This window comes from Pogoniulus pusillus, chromosome 8 (assembly GCF_015220805.1).
Source record: "Pogoniulus pusillus isolate bPogPus1 chromosome 8, bPogPus1.pri, whole genome shotgun sequence".
Taxonomy (NCBI): Eukaryota; Metazoa; Chordata; class Aves; order Piciformes; family Lybiidae; genus Pogoniulus; species Pogoniulus pusillus.
Genome location: NC_087271.1, coordinates 6656593 through 6684413, shown reverse-complemented (window position 1 = coordinate 6684413; position 27821 = coordinate 6656593). Strand labels below are relative to the sequence as shown.

At 43.3% G+C, this 27821-nt stretch overlaps 1 protein-coding gene across 7 annotated transcripts in view; it reads left to right on the top strand.

Moving 5' to 3' along the window:
• Positions 1-27821, top strand: part of VAV3 (vav guanine nucleotide exchange factor 3) — a 184219-nt gene that overhangs the window by 73939 nt on the left and 82459 nt on the right. For 6 of the 7 annotated variants that reach the window (XM_064147093.1, XM_064147094.1, XM_064147091.1 and 3 more), the window contains exons 9-15: positions 591-690; positions 2065-2160; positions 3677-3745; positions 6636-6722; positions 7613-7698; positions 8055-8187; positions 9020-9129. In XM_064147093.1, coding sequence (XP_064003163.1) covers positions 591-690; positions 2065-2160; positions 3677-3745; positions 6636-6722; positions 7613-7698; positions 8055-8187; positions 9020-9129 — 681 coding nt within the window. The remainder of the gene's footprint in view (positions 1-590; positions 691-2064; positions 2161-3676; positions 3746-6635; positions 6723-7612; positions 7699-8054; positions 8188-9019; positions 9130-27821) is intronic. The other variant, XM_064147095.1, reaches the window with a different exon arrangement.

Genomic DNA, 27821 nt, shown 5'->3' with positions numbered 1-27821 from the left:
GCGAGGGGACTAGCAGAAAGCAGCACTCCAAAGAGTGGCAAGAAACTGCTGTCCTAAATCCAGGCTCCTTCAAGCAGCATTGCTGCCCTTGGCAGCCATTGGAAATCTGAGCTTCTAAACACTGTTACTTGGCTCTGTGAGCTCTTGGAATGTAACCTGGTAGAAATGGTTGGAGATGAATCAGTTTGGGTAAGGTACAAGCTCTTCAAAGGATAGCTGTAATTAATTCTCGAAGTCTGTGTGGTAGAATCCATTCATTACAGCCTTCTTCACCTGCAGTGCTGTAAATACTGCAGACTGGTCTCTTACACAGCAGTTTTTAATGAGTCCTGTCTTCATCAGAATATATAGCTGGGAATATTAGGGGAAATTCCAATGATTTTTCCAGCATCTTGAAGGTAGATAAAAATGGTGTTCTCCTGCAGATTCTTCCTCGTATTCCTTGAAGTCTGTGGCTAAATCCTATGCTTCTATAGGCACTGTTGCTTTTGGAAGAAGGATTGTTAAGAATGTATTTCTGAAAATAGATCAAGGATTAGTCTTAAACAAGGAAATGTTGCTTTTGTTCTTTGTCTCTTCCTTCGATTTAGGTTGGTCATTTATGGACAGTACTGCAGTCAGGTGGAGATAGCCATATCATGTTTAGACAACATCTCTAAGACAAAAGAAGATGTGAAATTGAAATTGGAGGTATCAGTATGTTTTAACATACATGTGTGTCCAGTGTGTTTCTATGCATATGCCCTGATGTCATCCTAGTAAAAACCTTTACTTCTCATCATGTGATAAAAAATAATCTGGATTGATACATGTATGTGTGTGGGTTTTGTTTTCTATTTAAAGTTCTGGTTTGTTTTTTTGAGCCTCTGATCAAATGAGTTATCTGAGCTGTTGTGATATATGTCCTGGCACTGAAGTGAATGGAGTTTAGCTGCTGATGTCAGTAGTGTTAGTCTTTATTTTGGAAAGCCTTCATCAGTGATATGGTTCTGTTTGCCTTCACTTCAGCTGAGAACACAGACTGGAGAATCACTCAGGTTGGGTTGGGTTGTGACCACCAAGCTGAACAAGCCCTGGTATCACAGCCTCACAGGGCTTGCTGTCTCTTATGACCCCTGTGTCTTTGCCGGTAGAGCTGCTCCCTAGCTGGTCATGCCCCAGGGTTAGTGTGTTCCAGGTTAGTGCATACCAGATGAAAGACTTTGCTTTCATGTTGTCTTCATGTCTTGTTGGACATGCCCTGAAGAGCACCCCCAGTCTGGTGTTGTTTGCAGACTTTATGTGGGTGCTCTCTGTTTTTTTTCCTGCAGGTTATTGTTAAAGATATTAAATGTGAGGGGTCCCTGGAGAGATCTCTGAGGAGGTCTACTTGCATCTGCCCCTCAGGTAGTGTGGGGAACACTAGCCTCTGCTCTTTTTTAACCTGATGACCTAGCCAGTTCTTCATACACCCAGTAGTTAATTCTTCTGGAAAGTAACATCCCAAGCTAAGTGTCAGGATGCTGTGGGAGATAATGTTGAAAGCCTTGGAAAAGTCAGGGTAAACTCTCCCCACCTTTACCCAGATCTAGCCATTGAGTTGTGGAAAGCAGTCAAGCAGGGCAAGCATTGATTTACATATGCAAAGTCCATGCTGGTTATTACTAGGCATTGATCCCATGTGCCTGGAAATTCAATCAAGTCCATCAAAAAGGACTTCCTCTGTAATGTTTGCAGGGACTGAAGGGAGACTAAGCGCCTTGCAGCTTCTAGTGTTGTCTCTTGCATTTTTTGAAGAGAGGTGGAATATTTGCCACCTTTGCTGTGCTTCCAGGCAATGATTTCCATTTAATTCAGTGGGCTCTGCACCACTGTTGTCTTTATGGTGTTTATTCTACTCTTTCTCATGCTGTTGTGTCTAACAGTATTTAGACTCAGTCCTTTTCTTACTGCCAATCAACTCTTTTCCTTCATTTTGTTGATAGTCTTGATCTCAAGCTCAATATGGTTCCTTGGCCCTTATATCACTTGAATATTTTTGTTTTCTAACTCCTCTGTCTTATTGTTTCTTCTGTTTTGAACTAGGAATGTTCCAAGAGGGCCAATAACGGGAAATTTACCTTGAGGGATCTTTTAGTGGTTCCAATGCAGAGAGTGCTAAAATACCATCTGCTGCTCCAGGTACTTAATGCTTAAAACTGAAGGTACAGAGAGCACAACTTTGCCTGTTTATTCTTGGTGGATTGTCAGAATGAGAGCTATTGGCCTTTATGAAAGGGAGGTGGTTGACATTTCTCTACACTTGAGGCTGATGTTTAACAAGGAGCCGAGTGGGGTGTAGGTGTTCTTACAGAGGTCAAAGAAACTGCAGTTTGCTCAGTACCTGAACCTTTTATTCTTGGTCCATTTAAAAATGTTAGGAGTATCAGACTATGATGATGGTACTTAAAAATATGAACCTTTACTCCCCAAAAGAGGAAGCTGGACCATGATTAGAGCAAACTTTTAAGATGCTTATTTGCTGTCAAAAATTACAATGAACCTATATTTATTTTGAAGTGCTTCTTGCTTTAACCCACAGAGCTTTAGCTTTTGCAGTTAGTCCTCTAAGAAGGGTATAGAGAGTCTTATAAATTTAATTTGATAGCTGCCAGGAGACTCATTAGTTCAGCTGCAAAGAAATACATTACTGTAGACTGTCAGCCCTGCTGAGGCGTGTGAAATGTCATTTTAGAAAGACCTACCACTTGGATGTGGAGCACAATTTTGGCTCTGCAGAGCAATATACATACATTTTGGGTAACATTTCTATAAGTGAGTCATCAATATTTGGATCAATTGGAAAACAAAACCAAACCAAAACAGTGCAACTGCTTCAAAGAAAGATAAAAATGGAGACCTGTATCATTCTGTATTCAAGTTGTATATTAGGAAAAGCTGATATACAATGTCACTATGCTCTGTAGTATACATCATACAAGAAAGAAAGGTTTTACAGACTTGAAAGAGAAAACAAGCAGTAAATTATTAGAATTGTACCATAAATACTTATTCCTCAGCTTCCTACAATCTTAGCAAGCTATGTTAGCTGAAATATATAATTCCCTTCTGAAATTATAACCTTTTCTCCAAGAAGTTACTTTTCCACTTCATAAAAGCCAAAAGAGCTCCTTTATTTTCCTTGTGGGAAGTGGCTAAAAGACTTTAAAAAAAACATTTACATGTGATTTAAATATGTCTTCTGAGTTCAGGCATAATGAGACAGTGGCTTCTTGTAAGCAGTGCATAGTTTAGCTGAGATTTCATTGCCAGCATATATGCCCCTCTGCATACAAGTGTATGCTTTGGAATGGAGTGATATCTACTATATAGTAATGCACAAATGAGCAGGGTTACCTGTGCTGTCAGCACACACATGTAATGATGGTTCATTATCGGCTGAAATCAGTGTTCAGGCTAGGCAGCAATCACTGCTAAACAATTGCCAAGTACCTGTTTGTGGTAATCCCCCACCCACTTACAGGCTGCACACTCTAGAGGTGAAAACATGATTTTTTGGGTTGTGTGTTTGACTGTGTTTCTTTTGGTTTGGTTTTTTTGGGGGGGAGGGGGAGAGGGTGGTTGGGTGGTGGGGTGACAACTCGAGTTTATAAACTGACAGACAGTGAGTGAAAAGTTCTGACTGCTGTGTCCACAGGAGCTGGTAAAGCACACTACAGATCCCATGGAGAAGGCAAATCTCAAACTGGCACTTGATGCAATGAAGGTAAGTATTCCTGGCAATGAAATATTCATGTCTTTGTTTGCAGTTAAAATGATAGCTCAGAATTCTATTTCCTGGAGGAGATAATGTTTTCACAGCAGATCAAACATGTTTCCACAGGTCACTGTGAGCTTTGAGTATGTCAGGGCAAGTATATAGCTGAGTGCTTTACTCAAGTCTGCAAAACAAGTTCAGTATTTTTCTGAAGTGGAGGGTTTATGGAATGGAACTTCCTGATTTCAGTTTACTTTTACATCATTTTACTGTCATATAATGAGTTGAAAGAAGAGCTGTTTCAGTTATGTTGGCCTCACTCCCCAAATTTAAGAGCATTTCAGGACCATAAGTCAATGCTCATTGAGGTCAGCTGTCTTGACGGGAGTTTTCCTGTCATCTTCGTGTCATCTCTGTGGCTTTACTTGAGAAAGCAGTAGAGGCTTTCTGGAGGTAGATTACCTGTTACTGTGCATTCACCTGCAAGCGTTATAAGCAGATGCTTTCCAAAGTAGCTGTGCTGCCTTATACACAAGAGAGCAGGCTCCATGAAATGGGGCACAGTTCTGCTTTAGTTGTCTTTGCAGCATGAGTTGTGACGCACAGGCACTGGAATGGGGAGTTTCTTTTAGAATCATAGAATGGTTTAGGTTGGAAGGGACTTCAAGGATCATCCAGTTCAAACTCCCTGCCATAGGCAGGGACACCTCCCACTAGAACAGGTAGCCCAGGGCCTCACGCAACCTGGCCTTGAACACCTCCAGGCAGGGAGTATCCACAGCCTCCCTGGGCAACCTGTGCCAGTGTCTCACCACCCTCACTGTAAAGAGCCCCTTCCTAATATCTAGTTTGAATCTTCCCTCTTCCACTTTAAACCCATTACTCCTCATCTTATCATTACAAGACCTTGTCAATAGTCCCTCCCCAGCCTTCCTGTAGGTCCCTTTCAGATACTGGAAGGCTAGTACAAGGTCTCCTTAAAGCCTTCTCGAGGCTGAAGAGCCCCAGCTCTTGTAACCTGTCCTCATAGCAGAACTGCTCCAGCCTTCTGATCATCTTTGTGGCCCTCCTCTGGGCTCACTCTAATAGTCCTTCTTCTGTTGGGGGCTCCAGAACTGCACACAGTGCTTCCTTTGTGGGGAATAGGAGAAGGAAGCCAATGTGATGCAGGTCATATCTCATTCTGTTCTAAGCTGTGTGGTCCACAGAAGTCAGATTAAGTTAGTTTTGGGTCACAGAGCTGCCTCTCATTATGTGACTGCCTGCCTTGCACACTTGCAGTACAGACCATCTCACAAATGAGATTCCTGGTTTCCTTTTTTGGGTCCAGTTTTGTGCAGTGAATGCATCTAGTCACCACCGTGGTAATCTCCAATGGAGAGGTGGCTGAAATGGGGTGGCACGCTGCTCTCACCACCTAGTGGCAAGCCATGCCTGCTGGCTGCTGCTTGGCCAGAGAAAGAACCCTGAGTTTTATTCCCCTGCCACTCTGCTGTTTCTGATGGCTCTTGAACTGTAAAGATAAGTTAAGCAGGCTCTTTTCAGAGTGGCTGTGGCTGTTATGTGCCAGCTGTCAGGACATAACCAGCCAATTAAAAAGAGCCCCAAATCCTCCACTCACACCTCTCCTCCCTACTTACAGGGCAGAGTGCCACAGGTATGATCCATCTCTGCTTCAGAGCACAGGACTGTTTCCTTCTGGATTTATTGTATTCACTTAGCGTAGTCCCTGCTAGTGTAGGAGAAGTAACAGCAATATTAGTATGTTGCCTCTGAAAACACTGATGTGCCTGCTTGAAAACAAAATGTCTTTGGAAGAACTGTCAGCAAAGTGGTATTGCCCCTCTAGAAAGAAAATTCTAGGAAGGATTAGATGTCAGATTTCTTTTAGCAGCAAGAAAATGGCTATTTAATTTCTACACTAACTCTTTTAGGACCCATGTGAATGTCTCCTGCACATGTTCATTTGAGAAGCTGGCATAATGATTGCAGCTATTCTTAGATTCTGATTAAAAACATCTAAGGAAGAGGATGTATCTTTTCCCCCACCCTCCAGATCTGTGACTGTATTGAAGGGACAGTGTAAGAGCAAGTTGTGAAGATCAGAATGCCTTTTCCAGCTGCTGCTTCTAGCATCCCTAGCCTTATCAGCTACCATTCCTGTTCACTTCTCATCTTTAGCCAGAGAGAAACCCCAGCAAATTGTGACTATTGCTGAAGCCCATTCAGAGCATTTTGAAGGCTTTAATGAATGGTGTACAGTACATGTTCTGGTAAGGGAGGCAATAAGGATCTCAACCTGTGACTTCAGGTTGTGTATGCCATTGAAAGACCTTTCGAAGTTCTGCTGTGTAATGGCTTCTCTGCTGTGCCACAGTGAAAGCAAGATCCTACTGCTAGGGCAGTAGCTTCTGTGCTCCTATTTAGCACCCAGCTTATGATGTGTTTATGCCTCACATGTTGCTTTTGGGTGGTCTTATGCATGTTTTCTACTATATGCTTTATTCACCTTCTGTCTTATTCTCAGACAGTGGATGTTATTGGCTATTTTTTTTGACAGTGTGCTGCATAAATTACATTTCCATCTTTAATTTTGCAAGTAAGACACAATGAAAATTAAGAACAGAATGTCCCTTTTAAACAATTGATTACAACTTGCTACTGAATTGGTGTTTCAGTAGGTAAGATGAAGAAAGCTGTAAATACGGTGGAAGCTATGCAAAGGCTTTTCTCTTTTATTAAGGTGTGCACACTGGTAATTGCTGAGCATTAATTATATTTCTTTATTTTAAATGACATATCAAAGACAAAATTAGGAATAAACTTGCCAAAATAATGTCTGAAGGTGGTCTGTTATGAAAAAGTGTTTCTTCCCTCCTGTTTTCTGTGGATGCTCCAGGACTTGGCTCAGTATGTAAATGAAGTGAAGCGAGATAACGAAACACTGCGTGAAATTAGGCAGTTCCAACTATCAATAGAGAACTTGGTATGTGACATTTTCTATTCATACAGTTTATAAATAACTTTTTGGTCAAGTATGTAGATAGATATTCCTTTTTTCTCCCCCAATTTCATGAGAGATTATAGTACTCAGTAATTAATTTGCTTGGTTTAGCATGACCCGAATATTGAAATACAGAAATCTCTACTTTGTGGGCTGACTGTGGTTAAATCCTTTTGAGTAGTTCAAGGTTTGTGTTTGTGCAGTGATTTAGATGTTTTTGTAATGGGAAAATTTCCTTGCATTGAAGGCAAAAATGGGAGAAACTGACACTTGTATTTAGTTGAGGGTGTCCAGAGAAGGGCGATAAGGCTGGTGAGAGGCCTTGAGCACAGCCCTACGAGGAGAGGCTGAGGGAGCTGGGATTGTTTAGCCTGGAGAAGAGGAGGCTCAGGGGTGACCTTATTGCTGTCTGCAGCTACCTGAGGGGTGGTTGTAGCCAGGAGGAGGTTGCTCTCTTCTCTCAGGTGGCCAGCACCAGAACAAGAGGACACAGCCTCAAGCTATGCCAGGGGAAATTTAGGCTTGAGGTGAGGAGAAAGTTCTTCACTGAGAGAGTCATTGGACACTGGAATGGGCTGCCCGGGGAGGTGGTGGAGTCGCCGTCCCTGGGGCTGTTCAAGGCAAGGTTGGACGTGGCACTTGGTGCCATGGTCTAGCCTTGAGCTCTGTGGTAAAGGGTTGGACTTGATGATCTGTGAGGTCTCTTCCAACCTTGGTGATACTGTGATGTTTTTAGATGGTAGTAAGGCAAAGATGCTTTTAAGGTGTGAAAAGTGTTTTATTTAGGTTAAAAGAAGCGGTCAACAATTTGAATGTGTCAACATCTTCATGTTTTTAGTATTACTGAGCTGTACATATTACTTCTGTTTCAGAATCATTCCCTTTTACAATATGGAAGACCTCAAGGTGATGGGGAAATAAGGATAACCACGTTAGACAAACGTGCAAGGCAAGACAGGTGATGCTCGGGCTGCTGGTGTTTGCTGTTAAAAAGCCTCTAAAGTAACTCTTTTTGTGGTTGGCTCAGTGAGCCTCTTGCACTGCATATTTGCAGAGCCTATCCACCACTTAGCAAGTGAATTTGCAAAGTGATCCATGGGAAGTTAGCTATTATGTTGTCATCTGAAGACCACCTAATACTCTTGAAAGTATTAAGTGTTGAGCAAAAGTACTTCCATTACTCCTTTTCTTGCATTATTCTTCAGTTCAGTTGCTCATCTTCAAAATTTTACATGCCATGAGACTATGGAATGAGATTTTTGAATGTTTGCTTTCTGGAGTGTTTTGAACCACCTTTATATTGTATTTTCATAGGCATATCTTCCTGTTTGATCTAGCTGTAATTGTTTGCAAACGGAGAGGTGACAATTATGAGATGAAGGAAATAATAGATCTTCAGAAGTACAAAATTACAAACAACCCCACTACTGATAAAGAAAATAAGAAGGTAAAGATTTGTTGCTAATTCCTATGTTTTCAGTAGCTGCCTGAAACATTTCTTTGGGTTATTTGCGCTCAACACTGGTTAGTCCACACCTTGAGTACTGTGTCCAGTTCTGGGCTCCTCAATTCAAGAGAGATGTTGAGGTGCTGGAATGTGTCCAGAGAAGGGCAACAAAGCTGGTGAGGGGCCTGGAACACAAACCCTATGAGGAGAGACTGAGTGAGCTCAGATTGTTTAGCCTGCAGAAGAGGAGGCTCAGGGGTGACATCATTGCTGCCTACAACTCCCTGAAGGCAGGTTGTAGCCAGGTGGGGGTTGGTCCTTTCTCCCAGGCAACCAGCAACAGAACAAGGGGACACAGTCTCAAGTTGTGCTGGGAGAGGTCTAGGCTGGATGTTAGGAGGAAGTTGTTGGCAGAAAGAGTGATTGGCATTGGAATGGGCTGCCCGGGGAGGTGGTGGAGTCGCCATCCCTGGAGGTGTTCAAGCAAAGACTGACTGAGGCACTTAGTGCTATGGTCTAGTTAACTGGATAGGTCTGGGTGCTAGGTTGGACTGGATAATCTTAGAGGTCTCTTCCAACCTGGTTGATTCTATGATATTCTATGAAATATTTCTTTTAGTTTTATATTTTAATTGTGAGCAGAAGTAAATATTTGGGGATTTCAGCTTTTGTTTATTTTGATGTAATTGAATCATATGAATAATTTCTAAGGGAACACTATAAACCTGGGAGTTAAGGAATGTACAAATGCTCTCTTATTAATACTTTCTTTTCCTTTCTTCATAACTGATGACCTTTCTACTGCCAATTTTATTATTTTTTTTTAATACAGTGGTCTTATGGCTTCTACCTCATTCATATCCAAGGTCAAAATGGCTTAGAAGTTTATTGCAAAACTAAAGACCTGAAGAAAAAATGGCTGGAACAATTTCAGATGGCTCTGTAAGTATATTTTCATTAGGGTAGATTCACACTAGTCGACACTGTAAGGATATGTCCTGGGTTAGGGTGGATCCCTCCCCTGGTAGAATAAACTCACCACAACAGAGATTTTTGTTTGTAAAGTCAGGGAAAAGTGGAATTGTATTTCTTATAGTTTAAATATAACAGTATAAGGAGAAAGAAATTACTAGGGAAATACAGTAACATTAAGGAAGATGGGGAAGGGGTCAAGTGGTGGCGAAGCAGCAAAGCAGCAACAGCCAAAACAGCAGCGGGGGAAGATAGCAGCGAGCATAACTGAAGCAGCAGAAGCCAGCAAGGGGAAGAACAAGCTGTGCTTCTAGACATAAAGGTCTTGATGCTCCAACGAAATGATATTAACTTAACCATTGTTGCCATGATATGGCCTATCCCTAGAATATTCACCCCTCCCCTATGTCTGAGCTAGAAATCTAGCTCGAACGGCCACAGGATATGAATTCAATGATGCTGAGCTGCTTTCCTGTTTTAAGTTTCTTTAACGTAGCCTGGTTGCCTATTTAATGTGACCTCCTGAGAAGCAACTGACTGACATCTTCATTTACAGAATGTCTTTTCCTCTAGGAAATGACAGAGGGCACTCTTGGCTATGTATTACTTTCCAGCTCTGCTGCTGAGACTGGAGTGGTAATCCTGTCTTAAGCAACCAGTGGGGAAATTTTCTTTTGGAACAATAAATATCTAACAGAAAAGTGACATTTTCCCCTTTCCCATTTCTATTTTGATTAATTGAGGTGTTGTTTTGTTTTTTTTTTTTTTGTGAAGGTAATGCTAGTGATTTGAGAGGGTATTCTGGCATCTTTCCTAGCTCTTTGAGCAAATTTATTGTTCAGTGTTTGGATTAGGTTGCTTGCTTTATTAAATTTAGTTTCAAAAGGCTGATTTTGATTATGTGTTTTCGACTAAAAGAGGAGGTTGCTTTAGACTTCTTGGAAAGTAAGTTGTTGAGATGCAACACTGTGGGTTACATTATCCTTACACAGCATGAGCTTTGTTTCCATTCCTGATTCCTGTCAGAAAGATACAAGATGATTGACACCTCAGGTATTCTGATTAAATTCAAAACACCTGAACTAGGTCTTCAAATGACCAAATGATGCTTAACAAAAAAAATAAAGTGAGGAGGGAGTAAGATACTCTCAGTATCTGAGAGATAATATTAATAAAGGCTGTTTGGATGTGACTGTAAAGGTATGTGCCCTTAGACAAAAAGCCTACTGTGAGCTGATATGAGTGCAACTTGCTCATATATTATTATGTGTGTGATTAAAAGGCCTCATGGTATCAGGAACAGTGTGGCCAGTAGGATGAGGGAGATTGTTCTTCCCTTTGTACTCAACACTGGTCAGGCCACACCTTGAGTACTGTGTCCAGTTCTGGGCTCCTCAATTCAAGAGAGATGTTGAGATACTGGAATGTGTCCAGAGAAGGGCAACAAAGCTGGTGAGGGGCCTGGAACGCAGCCCTGTGAGGAGAGGCTGAGGGAGCTGGGGGTGTGCAGCTTGGAGAAGAGGAGGCTCAGGGGTGACCTCATTGCTGTCTACAACTGCCTGGAGGGAGACTGTAGCCAGGTGGTGGGTGGCCTCTTCTGCCAGGCAACCAGCAACAGAACAAAGGGACACAGTCTCAAGTTGTGCCAGGGTAGGTCTAGGCTGGATGTTAGGAGGAGGTTCTTCACAGAGAGAGTGATTGGCATTGGAATGGGCTGCCCAGGGAGGTGGTGGAGGCACCATCCCTGGAGGTGTTCAAGAAAAGAGTGGATGAGGCACTTAGTGCCATGGTCTAGTTGACTGGCTAGGGCTGGGTGCTAGGTTGGACTGGCTGATCTTGGAGGTCTCTTCCAACCTGGTTGATTCTATGATTCTGTGAGTGCTAACGATTTAAATAAAAATCTGAGGAAAGACAGCCTGGCTAGATGGATATTTTAATGTCGTCTTATTGGGGTTCACATCTTGTTAATTGCTACTGAAGCCAAGAAAAGTTTGTGTTTTGGCATATAGTTCTGGGTAGCGTAGTGGGGGGGATGGGAAGAGCTGTTTGTATGTATGCAGAAAGCTGATTTCTTTGCTTTTTCCTGTGCCTGTGCTCTCCCTACTGCACTTCCTGTAATGCCATTATTGAACATACTTGAACATAGATAAAAAACATGAGCAACTCAGATTACTAGCTTGAGCATTGCAACTATTGATCACTCTTCAGGTGTCCTTGTCTAGTGCACAAAACGCCCCAACCAAGCAAAACAAAAGCTACTCCAGGAGCCAAGGGGAGCAATGAGATCTGTAATGTTTCCCCCAGGAGCATATCCTTAATTCTTCCCAAACATTTTTATGGTTTTTGTTGGGCCACCCCCACCATTGCTGTGTGCATGGTTAGTGCAGCTGTTTATCCTTACAGAGTGCTGGTACCAGCTAGTGCTCTTGAGCTGGTTATGAGGATGCCTTTTACAGCTGCTGGCTGCCCTGTGCGAACAGAACAAATGAGACCTGAAGGGCTGACAAGTGAACATGCTGCTCGTTGGGCAGATGGAGGTCGTTGCTGAGAACGAGCAGAAATTCCAGCCTTTTCTTTCAAGGATGTTTGTCCTTCTGAAAAACCCAACACCTCTGGTTTAATCTCTTCCCCTGTGATTAAAGGCTGCAATGCAGCAGCATGGGAACTGGAGGTCAGGGCTGAGGTGTAACACGATACAGTGGCATAATGTGCATTGGGCAATGATTTTCCTCCCATGTGCTGTGTTTGGGAATAAACCAAGCCAAGCATTTGGAACATTTAGTTGTTTCAGGGGTCATATTGCCTGCTGTGTAGGCTCTCTCCTAGTCTATTTCTACTCTGAAGAGTAGCCATGATTGCAATGATGCCATTATTCATCATATTCAATTATAATTGCTGCCCCTATGGCTGAAATACTTCTCATAGCTTACAAATTTTGCTGAGCCTGCAAAAGAGCACAATTGAAGGGGTGAATTAAGTTACTTTTTTCATCATCAGAAATGTTGTTTGCTGAGTTCCAGATGGAAATTGCAATGCATTTTTGTTGCCTTTAGGATAGCATTCTGTATGAAATCAGGTCTGTGCAAGTGTTAATCTGAGAACATACCAGGAGAACAGATTAGGATCTCTCTCCCTATTTTTAAATTAAGAGTTAACCTTGATGCCTTTTGTTGGCATAAGTGTTAAATAGGCTGTAAGCTTTTTTTATTCCTCCCCCCCCCACTTTTTAGGATATTAGGTGTGTTTATACCAGTGTATGAACAACAGTGATGATAGTTATAGTAATGGAAAGACATCTACTGTTGGAATACTGGTGTCACTGAGATCAGAATTTTTCTCCAGCTATGTAGAATTATATAATCAGTCAGGGTTGGAAGGGACCACAAGGATCATCTAGTTCCAACTCCCCTGCCATGGGCAGGGACATACTACCTTAGATCAGGCTGGCCAGAGCCCCATCCAGCTTGGCCTTAAACATCTCCAGGTATGGGGCCTCAACTGCTTCTCTGGGCAACCCATTCCAGGCTCTCCCCACTCTCATGGTGAAGAACTTCCTCTTCATGTCCAGCCTGAATCTCTCCACCTCCAGCTTTCTCCATTCCCCTTAGTCCTGTCACTCCCTGAGGGCCTAAAAAGTCCCTCCCCAGCTTTTTTTGTAGGCCCCCTTCAGATACTGGAAGGTCACAAGAAGGTCACCACAGAGCCTTCTCTTTTGCAGACTGAACAGCCCCAACTCTTTCAGTCTGTCCTTATGGCAGAGGTGCTCCAGCCCTCTGTAAAGCTGATGTTACTGATGAAGCAGGAGACAGAGGAGAGCACTGCTTTGCTGTCTGGGCATTTTTTAGCTTTGAAGGGTTGGAATGCATTAAGCACTTCAGATATGGAAAAACTTCCAAGGAAAGAAGATGATATCCCAGAGCACTTCCCAGTGTGTTACTTTCCAGACTAGAAAGCTTCTTTTAGAAATCTAGTTTCACAAACCTGTGAGAATATTTTACCTCTTGGCATCCTAACAACAGAGGTGGCTATGTGATGAGTTGTTCTGTTGTGAGGGAGGTTGGGAACAATGTGCTACGGGTCATAAGAAACTGAGCAGATGGGTTTTGTTCATACAGCACTTGTCTTGCTTTGTGATGTGTTTGCTATTTTCCTGAGACTGTTAGAATATTTAGAAAGTGCATGGCACCAAAACATCTCAATTTTATCTGTTTTTGCAAGAATTTCATGAGTGTTATTGATGAAGCCTGTTCATACACTGCATCTTCAGCATAATGGCCCAAGCCTTTGCTGTACTCCTGCCCTTGCTTCTCCCATCAGCAGAAGGGTGGAGCAAGCCAAGACATCTAATAGGCTTATTAGCCTTCCAGGACAGCAGTTCCACATCTCAAAGGTGAAACTTGGAATAGACTCAGAAATCTGCTGAATTTGTGGCACTTTCTTAAAGTAAGCAGGCAAAGATTAGTGTAGGATGTTTCAACAGGAGCCATCATCTCCCAGACAGTAGGCTGAAGATGACCCAGCAGTGTGCCCAGGTGGCCAAGAGAGCCAATGGCATCCTGGCATGCATCAGGAACAGTGTGGCCAGTAGGACAAGGGAGGTTATTCTTGCCCTGTACTCAACACTGGTCAGGCCACACCTTGAGTGCTGTGTCCAGTTCTTGGCTCTTCAACTGAAGAGAGATGTTGAGGTGCTGGAATGTGTCCAGAGAAGAGCAACAAAGCTGGTGAAGGGCCTGGAACACAAACCCTATGAGGGGAGGATGAGGGAGCTGGGGTTGTTTAGTCTGGAGAAGAGGAGGCTCAGGGGTGACCTCATTGCTGTCTACAGCTACCTGAAGGGAGATTGTAGCCAGGTGGGGGTTGGTCTCTTCTCCCAGGCAACCAGCAATGGAACAAGGGGACACAGTCTCAAGTTGTGCTGGGGTAGGTCTAGGCTGGATGCTAGGAGGAAGTTGTTGGCAGAGAGAGTGATTGGCATTGGAATGGGCTGCCCAGGGAGGTGGTGGAGTCACCATCCTTGGAGGTGTTCAAGCAAAGCCTGGATGAGGCACTTAGTGCCATGGTCTAGTTGACTGGCTAGGGCTGGGTGCTAGGTTGGCCTGGATGATCTCTTCCAACCTGGTTGATTCTATGGTTCTATGATTCTCCCTTGGTGTATCCACTCCCTTATTGATATGAATGGATGTTGGGTATGCAGAGAGGGAATGCAACCGCTTACTACTTGAGATGTGGTGCTTAACAGAGGTAGTGGTTAATTTGAGCAGTTGAAAGGGTGCTCTTGGAACTCTCTTCATAGTAATGGATGAGCCTATAGCTGTGTGGGTGAATAAGCACCATTTAAAAGATAATACTATGAAGACTTGACTAGACATGGAATGTTTAAATTTAATCTAGCCTCTCAAATAGCATTGGTTTAAGTGCAAAGTCTCTCCATATCCAAGGTAATTTGAATGTATGATTCTATTAATATTACTGCACCAAATTAGAGACCTCATATATTAAGTGAAAGTTTGTCAGCAAAAGTCTATGATTTACTTGCTGGAACTGAGCCATTAAAAGATGGATTGAGAAAGTGACACGATTCAGTTAGATTTTGTAGCAGCATATCCTGTCTAACCAATCACCTCCTGTGTCAAAACCAACCAGAAGGATGTGTTATACCTAAAAGTTACATCAAGTACTTTTATATTGTTCAGTTTATGCTAAAAGGGAGGAGCATTGATGGATAATTTTTTTCTCCCTAGAAAACTCTCCTACTGATGCTTATATTTTGAAACACTTGTGTAATATCTTAATACGTATATGTCAGCTACTCTTTATTAAGGGAAAAATGTGACATTTGAAGCTCTCTTTCTCTGCTCTATGTGTCTATATACCTCAGTTACAATACTTTGGAGCTCCTTATCTGACTAATTATCAGGTCTAATTTCTTCCTGTATGGCAACTGCTTCTCCCTGCTTTGTGGTGATTGTTTTAATTTTCTTTTATTTCATTATGAGATAACAGAATAAATATTGAAAGAAAACATATTAATCATAGAATCAACCAGGTTAGAAGAGACCTCCAAGATCATCCAGTCCAACCTAGCACCCAGCTCTATGCAGTCAACTAGACCATGGCACTAAGTGCCTCAGCCAGGCTTTTCTTGAACATCTCCAGGGATGGTGCCTCCACCACCTCCCTGGGCAGCCCATTCCAATGCCAATCACTCTCTCTGGGAAGAACTTCCTCCTAACATCCAGCTTATACTCCCCCTGGCACAATTTGAGACTGTGTCCCCTTGTTCTGTTGCTGGTTGCCTGGGAGAAGAGACCTATTCCCACCTGGCTACAGTCTCCCTCCAGGCAGTTGTAGACAGCAATGAGGTCACCCCTGAGCCTCCTCTTCTCCAGGCTGCACACCCCCAGCTCCCTCAGCCTCTCCTCATAGGGTTTGTGTTCCAGGCCCCTCACCAGCTTCGTCACCCTTCTCTGGACACATTTCAGTATCTCAACATGTCTCTTGAATTGAGGAGCCCAGAACTGGACCCAGTACTCAAGGTGTGGCCTGACCAGTGTTGCTATTGATGTCTGCTAAATGTTTCTTTGTGTGTGGTTTGTTTCCTGATGGCAGCAGAATGGGAGCAGGTTCATGCTGTCTTCCATGGCCCAGACCTTCCCTGTGAAAGGCTGCAGTTGCTATTTTCACACAGACTTCATATCTGACTCTATTAGTGTAACGTGGCATGCAACATCTTATGCTGCTTTGTCCTGAACTTATTCTGCCATCATGAACAAGTTCTTCACCATGAGGGTGGTGAGACACCAGAACAGGTTTCCCAGGGAGATGGTAGGAGCTCTATCTCTGGAAGTCTTAAGTCCAGGCTGGATGCGGCTCTGAGCAGCCTAATCTATTGTGAGGTGTCCCTGCTCATGGCAGGGCAGTTGGAGCTTGTTGATCTTTGAGGTCGCTTCCAGCCCTGACAATTCTGTGACATGCAATTTACTAATTTAATTAAGCCTTTGTCTGGTTTCTCAGTTGTGCTTTGTAATCCACTCTATAAATGGCCATCAGCAAACTTTGCTTCCATGTGTGTTTGCAGATAGGGACATAGGACAAAAATGCTCTTCAGGAGGAGTTCAAGTTTGAAGGAGTTCATGGAGATGGTCTGCCTCAGTCACCTGCAGGGCTTAGGTTGCTTAGGGCCTTGTCAGTTTGAGTTGAGTATAGCTGGATTCCAAGATGCACAAAAGCCATGTTGCAAAGTCTCATGCAGCAACGTTTTAACATGCCTTTTAATTAGGCTTTACTCAACATCTCTTGCACAAACTTTGCAGTGCAAGAAAACATCTTGCAGGCAGAGGAAGAGGCCTTTTTATAAAGGTACTTACTTAGCTGGGATTTCACCTTCAGAAGTGCCATGATTGTAATTTCTGCTTTGAAATTGTTACTGAAATTGCAATATTAACATTATGTTTAAGTAGCAATGCTGAAAATATCAGTGGGAAACACCTGATCATTATAGTGGTTAGACTATGTGTTAATTGCATAGAGTTAATGAATCTGGTGTGGTGTGTGTGTGTGCATTTTTTTCTTCCTTTTAAACATACATGCAAAAAAAGATTTCAGACACGAAAGCTGTAGAGGCCTCAAAAACATTGGTGATTTTAATTACACTGTCTTTAAGTTTTAGGTCACCACAGAGTTTGTGCAGCAGCTCAAGTACAGTCAAATAGGTTGTTGAAATGTTACAGTTCCAATTAAACATTAATTTGCACCCTGTAACTGCAAGGTTATGTAGAATGGTTTAGGTTGGAAGAGACCCCAAGCATCATGCAGTTCGAACCCTCCACCATAGGCAGGGACACCTCCCACTAGAACAGGTTGCTCAGGGCCTTGTCCAAACTGGCCTTGAACACCTCCAGGGAGGTTGTGGAGCACAGAAGCACCCAATGTGATCAAAGATTACATTGGGTGCTTCTGTGCTCCACAACCTCCCTGGGCAACCTGTGCCAGTGTCTCACCACCCTCACTGGAAACAACCCTTTCCTAACATCTAGTTTGAATCTCCCCTCTGACAGTTTAAACCCATTGCCCCCTGTCCTGTCATTCCAAGACCTTGCAATAGTCTCTCCCCAGCCTTCCTGTAGGCCCCCTTCACATACTGTAAGGCCACTCTAAGGTCTCCTTGAAGCCTTCTGTTCTCCAGGCTGAAGACCCCCAACTCTTGTAGCCTGTCCTCATAGCAGAGCTGCTTTAGCTCTTTGGTCATCTTTGTGGGCCTCCTCTGGCCCACAGTTAAATATGCTTCTTGTGTTGGGGGCTCCAGAACTGTAGGCAGTACTCCAGGTGGGGCTACAGAACACAGAATCTGATTCTAGGGAAATCATCCCAAGATTCACTGATTCTCAAGCTTGATAGGTATTTGTGCAAGGCTGTGATGGTTTGAGTGTTCTCTGCCTCCTACACTTCAGAAATCACCCAGACTAGACTCAGCCAGCTCTGGAAATATGAATGAAGCTTGTATTTACAGCTAGCACAATATACAAGCAGATATTTACAGTATAGACAGTTATAGACAGAAATATACAAGGTTTTATACATCTCAGCAAGCCTATGAGTGAAGTAGACATCACCATTGTTTTCCTTTCACAGCCTGTGATCTAGTTCTTCTCACCAAAATATTCTAGCCTGCTTCAAACTAGCACCAAGGCTTTGGGTCAGGCAAGCTACAGAAACTGCATACAGACCTCATTGGTTTGTTTAAATTTTGAAGTAAACTAGTACAAGAAACAAGGTTAGTGAAAATATTCTCTTACCCATGACCATTCCTCCAGATTTGGATTGCAGTCTGAATAATGACATTGGTCAGATTGAGCTCAAATAGATCCATTCCCTCAGTGCATCAATAATGCATATGCCTTAAGACTCCTTCTGCAAGAACGTTTGAGCTCTGGCATATTGAACACTGACATATTAAATTGAAGCCATCTTATCAGAGCATGTTAAAAGCCTTAGATATTGGCTCTATTTTTCTAGTAGCCTGCAAAGATGTTTTACTTTATACCAAGCTCATACAGCTTACCAAAGCAATAATAAAGCATGTCTGCTGCCAGGGCTTTGCCAAAATCACTGCCAAGTTCACGTCTGCTGAAGAAGAGTGGTTGCCTGTTCTTTGCTGTGACTCGAGGTTGTTTTTCTTTTCCATTCTCCCCCCCCCCAAAAAAAAAAGGTTCTTCAGGGCTATAAGCAGCCATTCACAACACATATTTATAGTTGAGTCATTTCTTTAGATTATTCCAGACGCAGCAAAAACTGTGTGAAGATTCTGAGTGTGATTAAGAGCTCAGTGTAAGGCCAGCGAGGAATGTGAAAACAGAATTTATGGAAGTAGTGTGTAAACACCTGGAGATGATAAATATACTTTGATGCTACATCTTCTGGCTCACAAAATCCAAAGGTTTCCCAGTCCTTGTTTATTTTTTTTTTTCTTTCAACTTGACTTATAACATGTGAGCTGTATTGCTATGAAAATTAATAGGGGTTTCTTCAAATCCAGTGAAATGGATTTGTGGTGACACTACATCCTAACAATAAAGTACCACCATCTAAATATCAGCTTTTAAAGCAAGGTGTTAGTTTCATCCAGTCTTTACACATGGAATGCTGCGTTGCACATTTGTCCTGAAAATATGGCTGTAGGAAAAGATTTCCTAGTTTCTCCCTGCAAGCCAGTGCTACATTTTGTCTCAGCCAATTTTAGGTGTTTGGTTGGTAATTCACAAGTTTATGGCAGTATTTGTCCTGTGTTTTTAGTGGTTTTCCTCTAAAGTATAGACATTTGTCTTCTGTTAAGTGTGGCTATATGATAAAATATTTAAAGCTCATCAAGACAAGCAACTTCATAAATCTGAATCTGTAAGCTTTAGAACTCCCACAAGTAAGACTCAACCTGTGAATATTAAAGTACATAAAGTATTGATGCCTTTGATTTACAAATACTGATGTGTGACAGAGCTTTGTTCCTCTCAGGTGGTGCTCAAGAAAGTTAAATGGGAACATATTAGCTCAAAGCAGTCCATCTCCCACACTATTGAGGGAAGCAGGCTGATAAGCAAAGAGGAAAGGCATTATCTGGTTTGAAACAATGTAGTGTATTTCCAAAAAGTGAACAAGATAATTTCCTTGATCTTAACAAAAGTTACTCATCATATGATCAAATAAGCAAATTTCCTAGCCCAGTCTTAGAAGCTGTGCAGTCTTGATCCAAAAGCACAATTTACTTCTGGTATGGTTAAATGAATTACATCACATGTCTTCTTGATGGAGATTCATTGATGTGACAAACCAGAATGTTTGAGGATTAGCATATAGAGGATTGATTGATTAATTCAGTAAATAATGTCTTCAAAGATGATTCTGAAATATAACAGCTTAAGCTGGCACAGAGGAAATGAATTAGCTGTAAGTAATCAGCATGGCTTCTGAGAGGACAGAAAGAAGCCAGAAATCATCCTTTGTGAGGTGGCATTGCCCATCTCCAGTGAGGATACCCCTTAGGAATGCCATTTTCTCTCTCCACCCTTTCAGAGGAAATAACAGAGCCCTTGTATAGGCTGAGAAAAGAGCTGTTTAGATGTGCTTTTGTCTCTGCATTCTTACCTTGTTGTTTCCTTACCCAAATAGCTTTTTATTAGATGACAGCACGTTGGGTGAAGTGGTCAGTTGGAATGGTGATAGCTGCACAGATCCAAAATGCTTCCTATGGAAGGAAAGGGTAGTGCAAACCTGGGACTGGTTCTGCTGTTTACAAGGAATAGGGCTGTAAGGGAAGGCTGCTGCACAGCAGAGCACAGAACAAGGTTGAACATCTCTAGGGGAACCATCTTTGCATGCAATTCTTCAACTAAACTCTGTGCTGGATTAGGAACTGGCTGGAGGGCCGGACCCAGAGAGTGGTGGTGAATGGTGCCACATCCAGCTGGCGGCCAGTCACTAGTGGTGTCCCTCAGGGATCTGTGCTGGGCCCCATCCTCTTTAACATCTTCATAGATGATCTGGATGAGGGCATCGAGTCAGTCATCAGCAAGTTTGCAGATGACACTAAGCTGGGGGCAGATGTGACTGAGCTGGAGGGCAGAAGGGCTCTGCAGCGGGACCTTGACCGCCTGGACAGATGGGCAGAGGCCAATGGGATGGGGTTCAATAGCTCCAAGTGCAGGGTGCTGCACTTTGGCCACAACAACCCCATGCAGAGATACAGGCTGGGGTCGGAGTGGCTGGAGAGCAGCCAGACAGAGAGGGATCTGGGGGTACTGATTGATACCCGCCTGAACATGAGCCAGCAGTGTGCCCAGGTGGCCAAGAGAGCCAGTGGCATCCTGGCCTGCATCAGGAATGGTGTGGTCAGCAGGAGCAGGGAGGACATTCTGCCCCTGTACTCTGCACTGGTCAGACCACACCTCGAGTACTGCGTTCAGTTCTGGGCCCCCCAGTTTAGGAAGGACACTGAGATGCTTGAGCGTGTCCAGAGAAGGGCGACGAGGCTGGTGAGAGGCCTCGAGCACAGCCCTACGAGGAGAGGCTTAGGGAGCTGGGATTGTTTAGCCTGGAGAAGAGGAGGCTCAGGGGTGACCTTATTGCTGTCTACAACTACCTGAGGGGTGGTTGTGGCCAGGAGGAGGTTGCTCTCTTCTCTCAGGTGGCCAGCTCCAGAACAAGAGGACACAGCCTCAGGCTGCGCCAGGGGAAATTTAGGCTGGAGGTGAGGAGAAAGTTCTTCACTGAGAGAGTCATTGGACACTGGAATGGGCTGCCTGGGGAGGTGGTGGAGTCGTCGTCCCTGGGGCAGTTCAAGGCAAGGTTGGATGTGGCACTTGGTGCCATGGTCTAGCCTTGGGCACTGTGGTAAAGGGTTGGACTTGATGATCTGTGAGGTCTCTTCCAACCTTGGTGATACTGTGATACTGTGATACTGTGATAAAGGCTTTTTGTCTCATTTGACAGCTCCTCACCACGAGGATGGGGAGACACTGGAACAGGTTGCCCAGGGAGGTGGTGGAAGCCCCATCCCTGGAGATTTTTAAGGCCAGGCTGGATGAGGTTCTGAGCAATTTGGTCTAATGCCAGTGTGAGGTGGAACTGGATGATCTTTGAGGTCTTTTACAACCCTGACAATTCTGTGATGAACATAATTTTGTGTTTCTTAACTTCTACTCTCCATGTTATTACTGAAAATATGAAAATGTGACAACTTGGATATCTTTTATAGCCTAGTTGAATTTCCTGAAGTGTTCTGAGATGCTTAGCACCAGTTGTCATCAGTAACTTCTAAGATGCTTAACATTTTGAAAAGGAGATGACTTTGGCACAAACTAGGAATTTTATCTTTGGATGTCTTCTTACATATTTCTGTTTGCTTTGAATGGCTTAGAAATACTTAAGGCAGATCTGGGTTTATTGATGCATTTTTGTGCAGCGATGTCAAATATTAATACAGTAAGTAAAACTGGAATGAAAATTGGCAGTGTCCTCAGGCATTAACCTTTGCCATTTTCTTCCTAGGCTACACTTCATGAATACAGCATCAGGTTTCATGTCACGTACTCTTTCAAGATGTTCTTCAGCAGTTTGTGCTCAGGGTGTTCATAATTCTGAACAGCTCTGTGAGGAGCATTTCAAATGATTTTAAGGATAATATGGAGTGCAGAATAATAACAGCTCTAAAATGCAAAGGTCTTACTTGGGGTTGAGAGTTGACGAGAGTTCAAGGTATTGAGTTCTATCTAAGCTCCCTGTAGTATTTCTTCTTTTAATACTTAAAAGAGTCTCCTTATGTGATTCTTCATGCATCTGCTTATTGGTTATGCCTCTGGGCTCACAGGTGGGCTTACATACATTGGCTATTCTCTAAAACCAAAGTTTAATCAGCTGGAATGGCTACTCAGTTTCAAATAGAACAGACTCTTCACATTTGGGGATATTTTGCAGACATCTCCATACAGTCAAATGATGCATGATGTCTTGGGCTAATATGGAATTCCTTGAGGAGGCTGATATGGGAAAAAAACTGATGCAAATAGCATTTCTGCAAAAATGAGTCAACCCCAAAGCTAAGAAATATCATTAGGACTTAGTAACGTATCAACCTCATATGGATGCCTTCCTCTGTGACCTGAGATAGATTGCATGGTCCTGTTCTGGCGGGGTGGGCTGGGCTTGATCTCTCTGGGTCCCTTCCAACCCTTAACATTCTGTGATCCTGTGAAAAGGAAGCTGTCATGCTACTGTTCCACAGAACAGGAGGAGAAAGTTCTTCACTGAGAGAGTCATTGGACACTGGAATGGGCTGCCCGGGGAGGTGGTGGAGTTGCTGTCCCTGGGGCTGTTCAAGGCAAGGTTGGACGTGGCACTTGGTGCCATGGTCTAGCCTTGAGCTCTGTGGTAAAGGGTTGGACTTGATGATCTGTGAGGTCTCTTCCAACCCTGATGATACTGTGATAACCTATGACCTGGTTGGACAGTCTGTTACCAACTTGACAAGATCCACATCTGGGCACTTGCTGCTCTTCCTGGTCACTCAGAAATACATGCTTTTGGCATTGCTGCTAGAGGAAAAGAAGGTTCCTCTTCCATTGCAGCTGACAGTCCCTACTGAGTATTGGCAGTCTGGAGGAGTATCTCTGGACTTGAGTGATACCTGTGAGGTTTGAAACACAAACCCTATGAGGAGAGGCTGAGGCAGCTGGGGTTGTTTAGCCTGAACAAGAGGAGGCTCAGGGGGGACCTCACTGCTGCCTACAATGACCTGAAGGGAGGCTGTAGCCAGGTGGGGGTTGGTCTCTTATGTCAGGCAAGCAGCAACAGAACAAGGGGACACAGTCTCAAGTTGTGCCGGGGGAGGTCTGGCCTGGATGTTAGGAGGAAGTTGTTGGCAGAGAGAGTGATTGGCATTGGAATGGGCTGCCCAGGGAGGTGGTGGAGGGATCGTCCCTGGAGGTGTTCAAGAAAAGAGTGGATGAGGCACTTAGTGCCATGGTCTAGTTGATTGTACAGGGCTGGGTGCTAGGTTGGACTGCATGATCTTGGAGGGCTCTTCCAGCCTGGTTGATTGTATGATTCTATATGAGAGTTTGTTGTCAGTCTCCTGAGAAGAATGGCTCAAGCAAGTCAGTGTTCATAATGCATATGTAGAAGAAGTTATCTACTCAAACAGTCAGCACCTGTTTGTAGTAATACTCTGTCTTAATTTGCAGCTTCCAAAGGAGCCTGACTTATGCATTTGAGAGTTACTTCTGTGTTTGGCATGTGATGTATTTATTTTATGTGTGCCATGATTCCTGTAGTTAAGCATGGATGTGCTCTTTGAGAATATGCTCTTTGAGGTAGAAAAAGGATTTGTGCCTATCTGAGAAATGCAAGATGTTTATTATCACACGGTGGTGGTGGGTTCTTAGGTGCGTGGTGGGGCTTTTTGTAACCCTGTAATACTTCTTTAACTTCCAGTTTCAGAAAAAAACAAATTAATTTATAAACATGTGAAGTCTGGGAAGGAGAAGTTGAGTTGTTAATTAAGTATTCCAGAGAAGCAATTTTTCAGCGTTACTTGAAGTGTTTGCAGTGTTTGAAGTGTTGCAGTGAGTATAAGCAACACCTTCTCAGTGGCCTAGGCCCTGAGTGGTGAGGAATCTGCACAGGTCTTAATTGCTGAAGTTGAGCTAGTATTGAAAAGCTGCCAAGGAAGCAATTAAAAGAAATAGCCATTAAAGAATGGCAGGAAAGACAGAAGATTGCTCAGTAGTGGAAGGTAGCAGTGGGCCTTGTAGAAAGGTTGTTTGCAGTACAATTTCCAACCTGTGGTATTAAACACAATAGTAAATAGGTTTAGAATAAAAGAGGTTTTTTTGTGTGCTGTGTTTTGAAGTCTCCATCCTTTATCTCCTTACAAAATGGAGCCATAGTGTGGTAGACTGGCAGTGCTCTCTGCTGCTGAATACCTTTGTGTTATTGTCTACAACTACCTGAAGGGAGGCTGTAGCCAGGTGGGGGTTGGTCTCTTCAGCCAGGCAACCAGCAACAGAACAAGGGGACACAGTCTCAAGTTGTGCCAGGGCAGGTCTAGACTGGATGTTAGGAGGAAGTTCTTCCTAGAGAGAGTGATTTGCATTGGCATGGGCTGCCCAGGGAGGTGGTGGAGTCACCATCCCTGAAGGTGTTCAAGCAAAGCCTGGATGAGGCACTTAGTGCCATGGTCTAGTTGATTGACAGGGCTGATAGGTTGGACTGGATGATCTTGGAGGTCTCTTCCAACCTGGCTGATTCTATGATTAGTGCTGTGCTATGAAACTGACACCCAGGGAGCCAGTTTAAGTGCTTCTCCTCTTTACTTTTTCACAGCACTGCTATATCTCCTTTCTGTACACTTTTTCAGTAGGAGCAGTGTTATTTACATTTCATTAATTTCCTATTTAAAATTTAAACTTGCTATGAGAATTTAATTAATCAATGCTGTGCTTAATCCTTGCATTGTTTTTTGTTGGATTTGCTGGCAGCCAGTAGGCTTTGAGTAAAATGTTCATGCAAAACAAACTTGAGACAATAGTCCTTCAAGTCTGTAAGGCTAATGCTGAAACCTCTGAAGGGCAAAACAGTCAAGAGAAGATGTACTCAATATGTTTACAATTGGTGAAATGGGGGTTTCTTCATTGGTTAGGTCTTTAAAAAGATGACTCTTCTGGAAATGAAGACTGGGATTTTAATGTGCTTATTCACCTCATGGGAAAAGAGAAGGGAAAAGCTGCAATAAATAATCTCTAAGCCTTTTATTTATTCTCTTGGGACACATTACCTGTGGTAATGTACACATTTAGTAGAGAGAAAAGATAAGAGTTTTAGGGCTGAAAGTTTAGCAGCTTTCCCAGTGTATTTTATTTTGTGAGCCTTAACTGTGTAGCGCAAGTTTAAACTAGCAGGAGAAGAAAGCGTATTTGTGCTTGTCCCACTGAATAAATTGCAGCTGGTAAGTTTAGTTGTTCTATGTAGTTTTTCTTGTCAGAAATGAGCAGGAATGTAGAAGTACTCATGAACTGCTGCTATGTCAGTAAGTTTGCAGATGACATCAAGCTAGGAGCAGGTGTTGAACTGTTGGAAGGTAGAAGAGTCCTGCAGAGGGACCTGGACAGGCTGGATGGGTGGGCAGAGGCCAATGGAATGAGATTTAACAAGGCCAAGTGCAGGGTTCTGCACTTTATCCACAACAATCCCAAGCAGCCCTACAGGCTGGGGACAGAGTGGCTGAGAGCAGATAGGAAGAAAGGGACCTGGGGGTACTGGTAGATAGTAGCTGAAGATGATCCAGTAGTGTGCCCAGGTGGCCAAGAGAGCCAATGGCATCCTGGCCTGCATCAGGAACAGTGTGGCCAGTAGGACAAGGGAGGTTATTCTTCCCCTGTACTTGGCACTGGTCAGGCCATACCTTGAGTGCTGTGTTCCAGTTCTGGGCTCCTCAGTTCAAGAGAGATGTTGAGGTGCTGGAACATGTCCAGAGAAGGGCAACAAAGCTGGTGAGGGGCCTGGAACACAAACCCTATGAGGAGAGGCTGAGGGAGCTGGGGGTGTGCAGCCTGGAGAAGAGGAGGCTCAGGGGTGATCTTATTACTGTCTACAACTACCTGAAGGGAGGCTGTAGCCAGGTGGGGGTTGGTCTCTTCTGCCAGGCATCCAGCAACAGAAGAAGGGGACACAGTCTGAAGTTGTGCCAGGGGAAGTATAGGCTGGATGCTAGGAGGAAGTTCCTCACAGAGAGAGTGATTGGCATTGGAATGGGCTGCCCAGGGAGGTGGTGGAGTTGCCGCCCCTGGAGGTGTAGAATAAAAGCCTGGATGAGGCACTTAGTGCCATGGTCTAGTTGAGTGTCTAGGGCTGGGTGCTAGGTTGGACTGGATGATCTTGGAGGTCTCTTCCAACCTGGTTGATTCTATGATATTCTATAATATAAAATAGCTCAATGCCTGTTGTGTGCTATTGCAATGCAGACATATTCTGATCTGAATGTTTTCTCATCAGGATATGATTTTGATTAAACAGGGCAATGACATCCTTAGTGTTGACAATGTGTGCTTTTCATTGCTATATACATTTTGGCATCACTTTGTATCCAAGGTGATGTAAGTTCAGTTTGATAAAATGAGCTGTAGAACTTACATTGTTGGAAATGTGAAGATTTCCAAGGTTCATTGATTTATTTTGACTTAAGTATTGGTGTTTTGATTGTAAGATGTTTGTGTTTTGAGGGTTTAAAAATGACTTATAATTTTTTCATCTCCTCTCCTAGCCACTATATGAGAGTGTTACAAACCCTATAGCTTAAATGATTTAATTTTATTCATATGAACAACTGTTTTCTTATTGTGAGGTAGGATAGTAGAAAAAACTTACTCTTTATTGCATAGGAATAGCTGCCTACCTGTCTTGTCTGGCAAGATAACTTTGGGCTATGCTGTGTGGTCAGCTGTACTATTAGCTGAAGTGATTATTACTAGATTATTACTAGAATGAATTCTCACTGAGAAAGCTCATAAGTGATGGCTGATAATTTGGCACTTTCTGACACCATTTATAAAGGTGTTACATTATGTGGGTGACTGAAGACAGAATTGTCCTGTGATCAACTTATGGAGGAGTCAGAGTCAGTAGAAAGAAGTGCCACTGCAAATGCATTTAGAAGGGGAATACTTCATATACACAAGGTCAGCAAGAATGGAGTGCTTTGGAGTTTGATGATATTACGGGCAGTCGAATAAGGTACCTGAATAATTCTTTGCTATGCTGAACTCTGCAGACTTTACTGATGAAAGTTCTGTTCAGAGATGCAGAACTGTCTGAAGAAGGTAGTCATTCTGCTCCCAGAACAATGGCTCCAGTGGCTGATGCAGAGATAAGAATTGTGTGTCCAAATGACGGAGAGTAGAAAGACAAGCACCTGCAGGTCTCTGGGCTGGTGGTGTAGCTGTGAATTGGTCCCTGTGGGACTAATATTCACCAAGTAGCTTGGAAAGAGAAAGCTTTATTCAAAAGGCTCAGGGGCAGCCCAAGGACATTGCTGTAGTGACTGGAGTACATCTGGTTAAGGGGATCCTGCACTGTGCAGGAGAGGGCACTCATGATCATCCTTTACAAAAACTTTGCTGCTGGATTGAGGAGAGAACTGGAAAAAAACTCCTTATTACAAATTCCTTCTGTTCCTCTATCCTGACATTTTATCTCTACTAAAGTGCAGAAGTTAAAACAGCCTGGAGAAAAAGTAGAAGAGAATAAGGGAAGCTACTTTTGACTTCCCACATTGCTTGTGAAAATAAGAGACACAGTTTTGCCATAAAATGTTACTTGCCTAGGATGAAATACTCCTGCTATCTGGTTGACTTCCTGCTCTGGCCACTGATAAGATTGTTTGACAGCAGGAATGGATAAAACATATCATTTGCAGTCAGCCTGGGGCACCCTACAGAAGCTGTTGTAGAAGGAGTTAATACTTTTAGAGTGGTGGAAGGGAAGGATAGCAAAATCTGGAAGGTCCTTCTAGTTTATGAATAGGTGCTGTGTGCCCCTGAATGTACTACTCAGGCACATGTCTTAAAACAAAACCAATCAGACAGGTTTAGAAGACCTTTTTCTAGCTTGGCCAT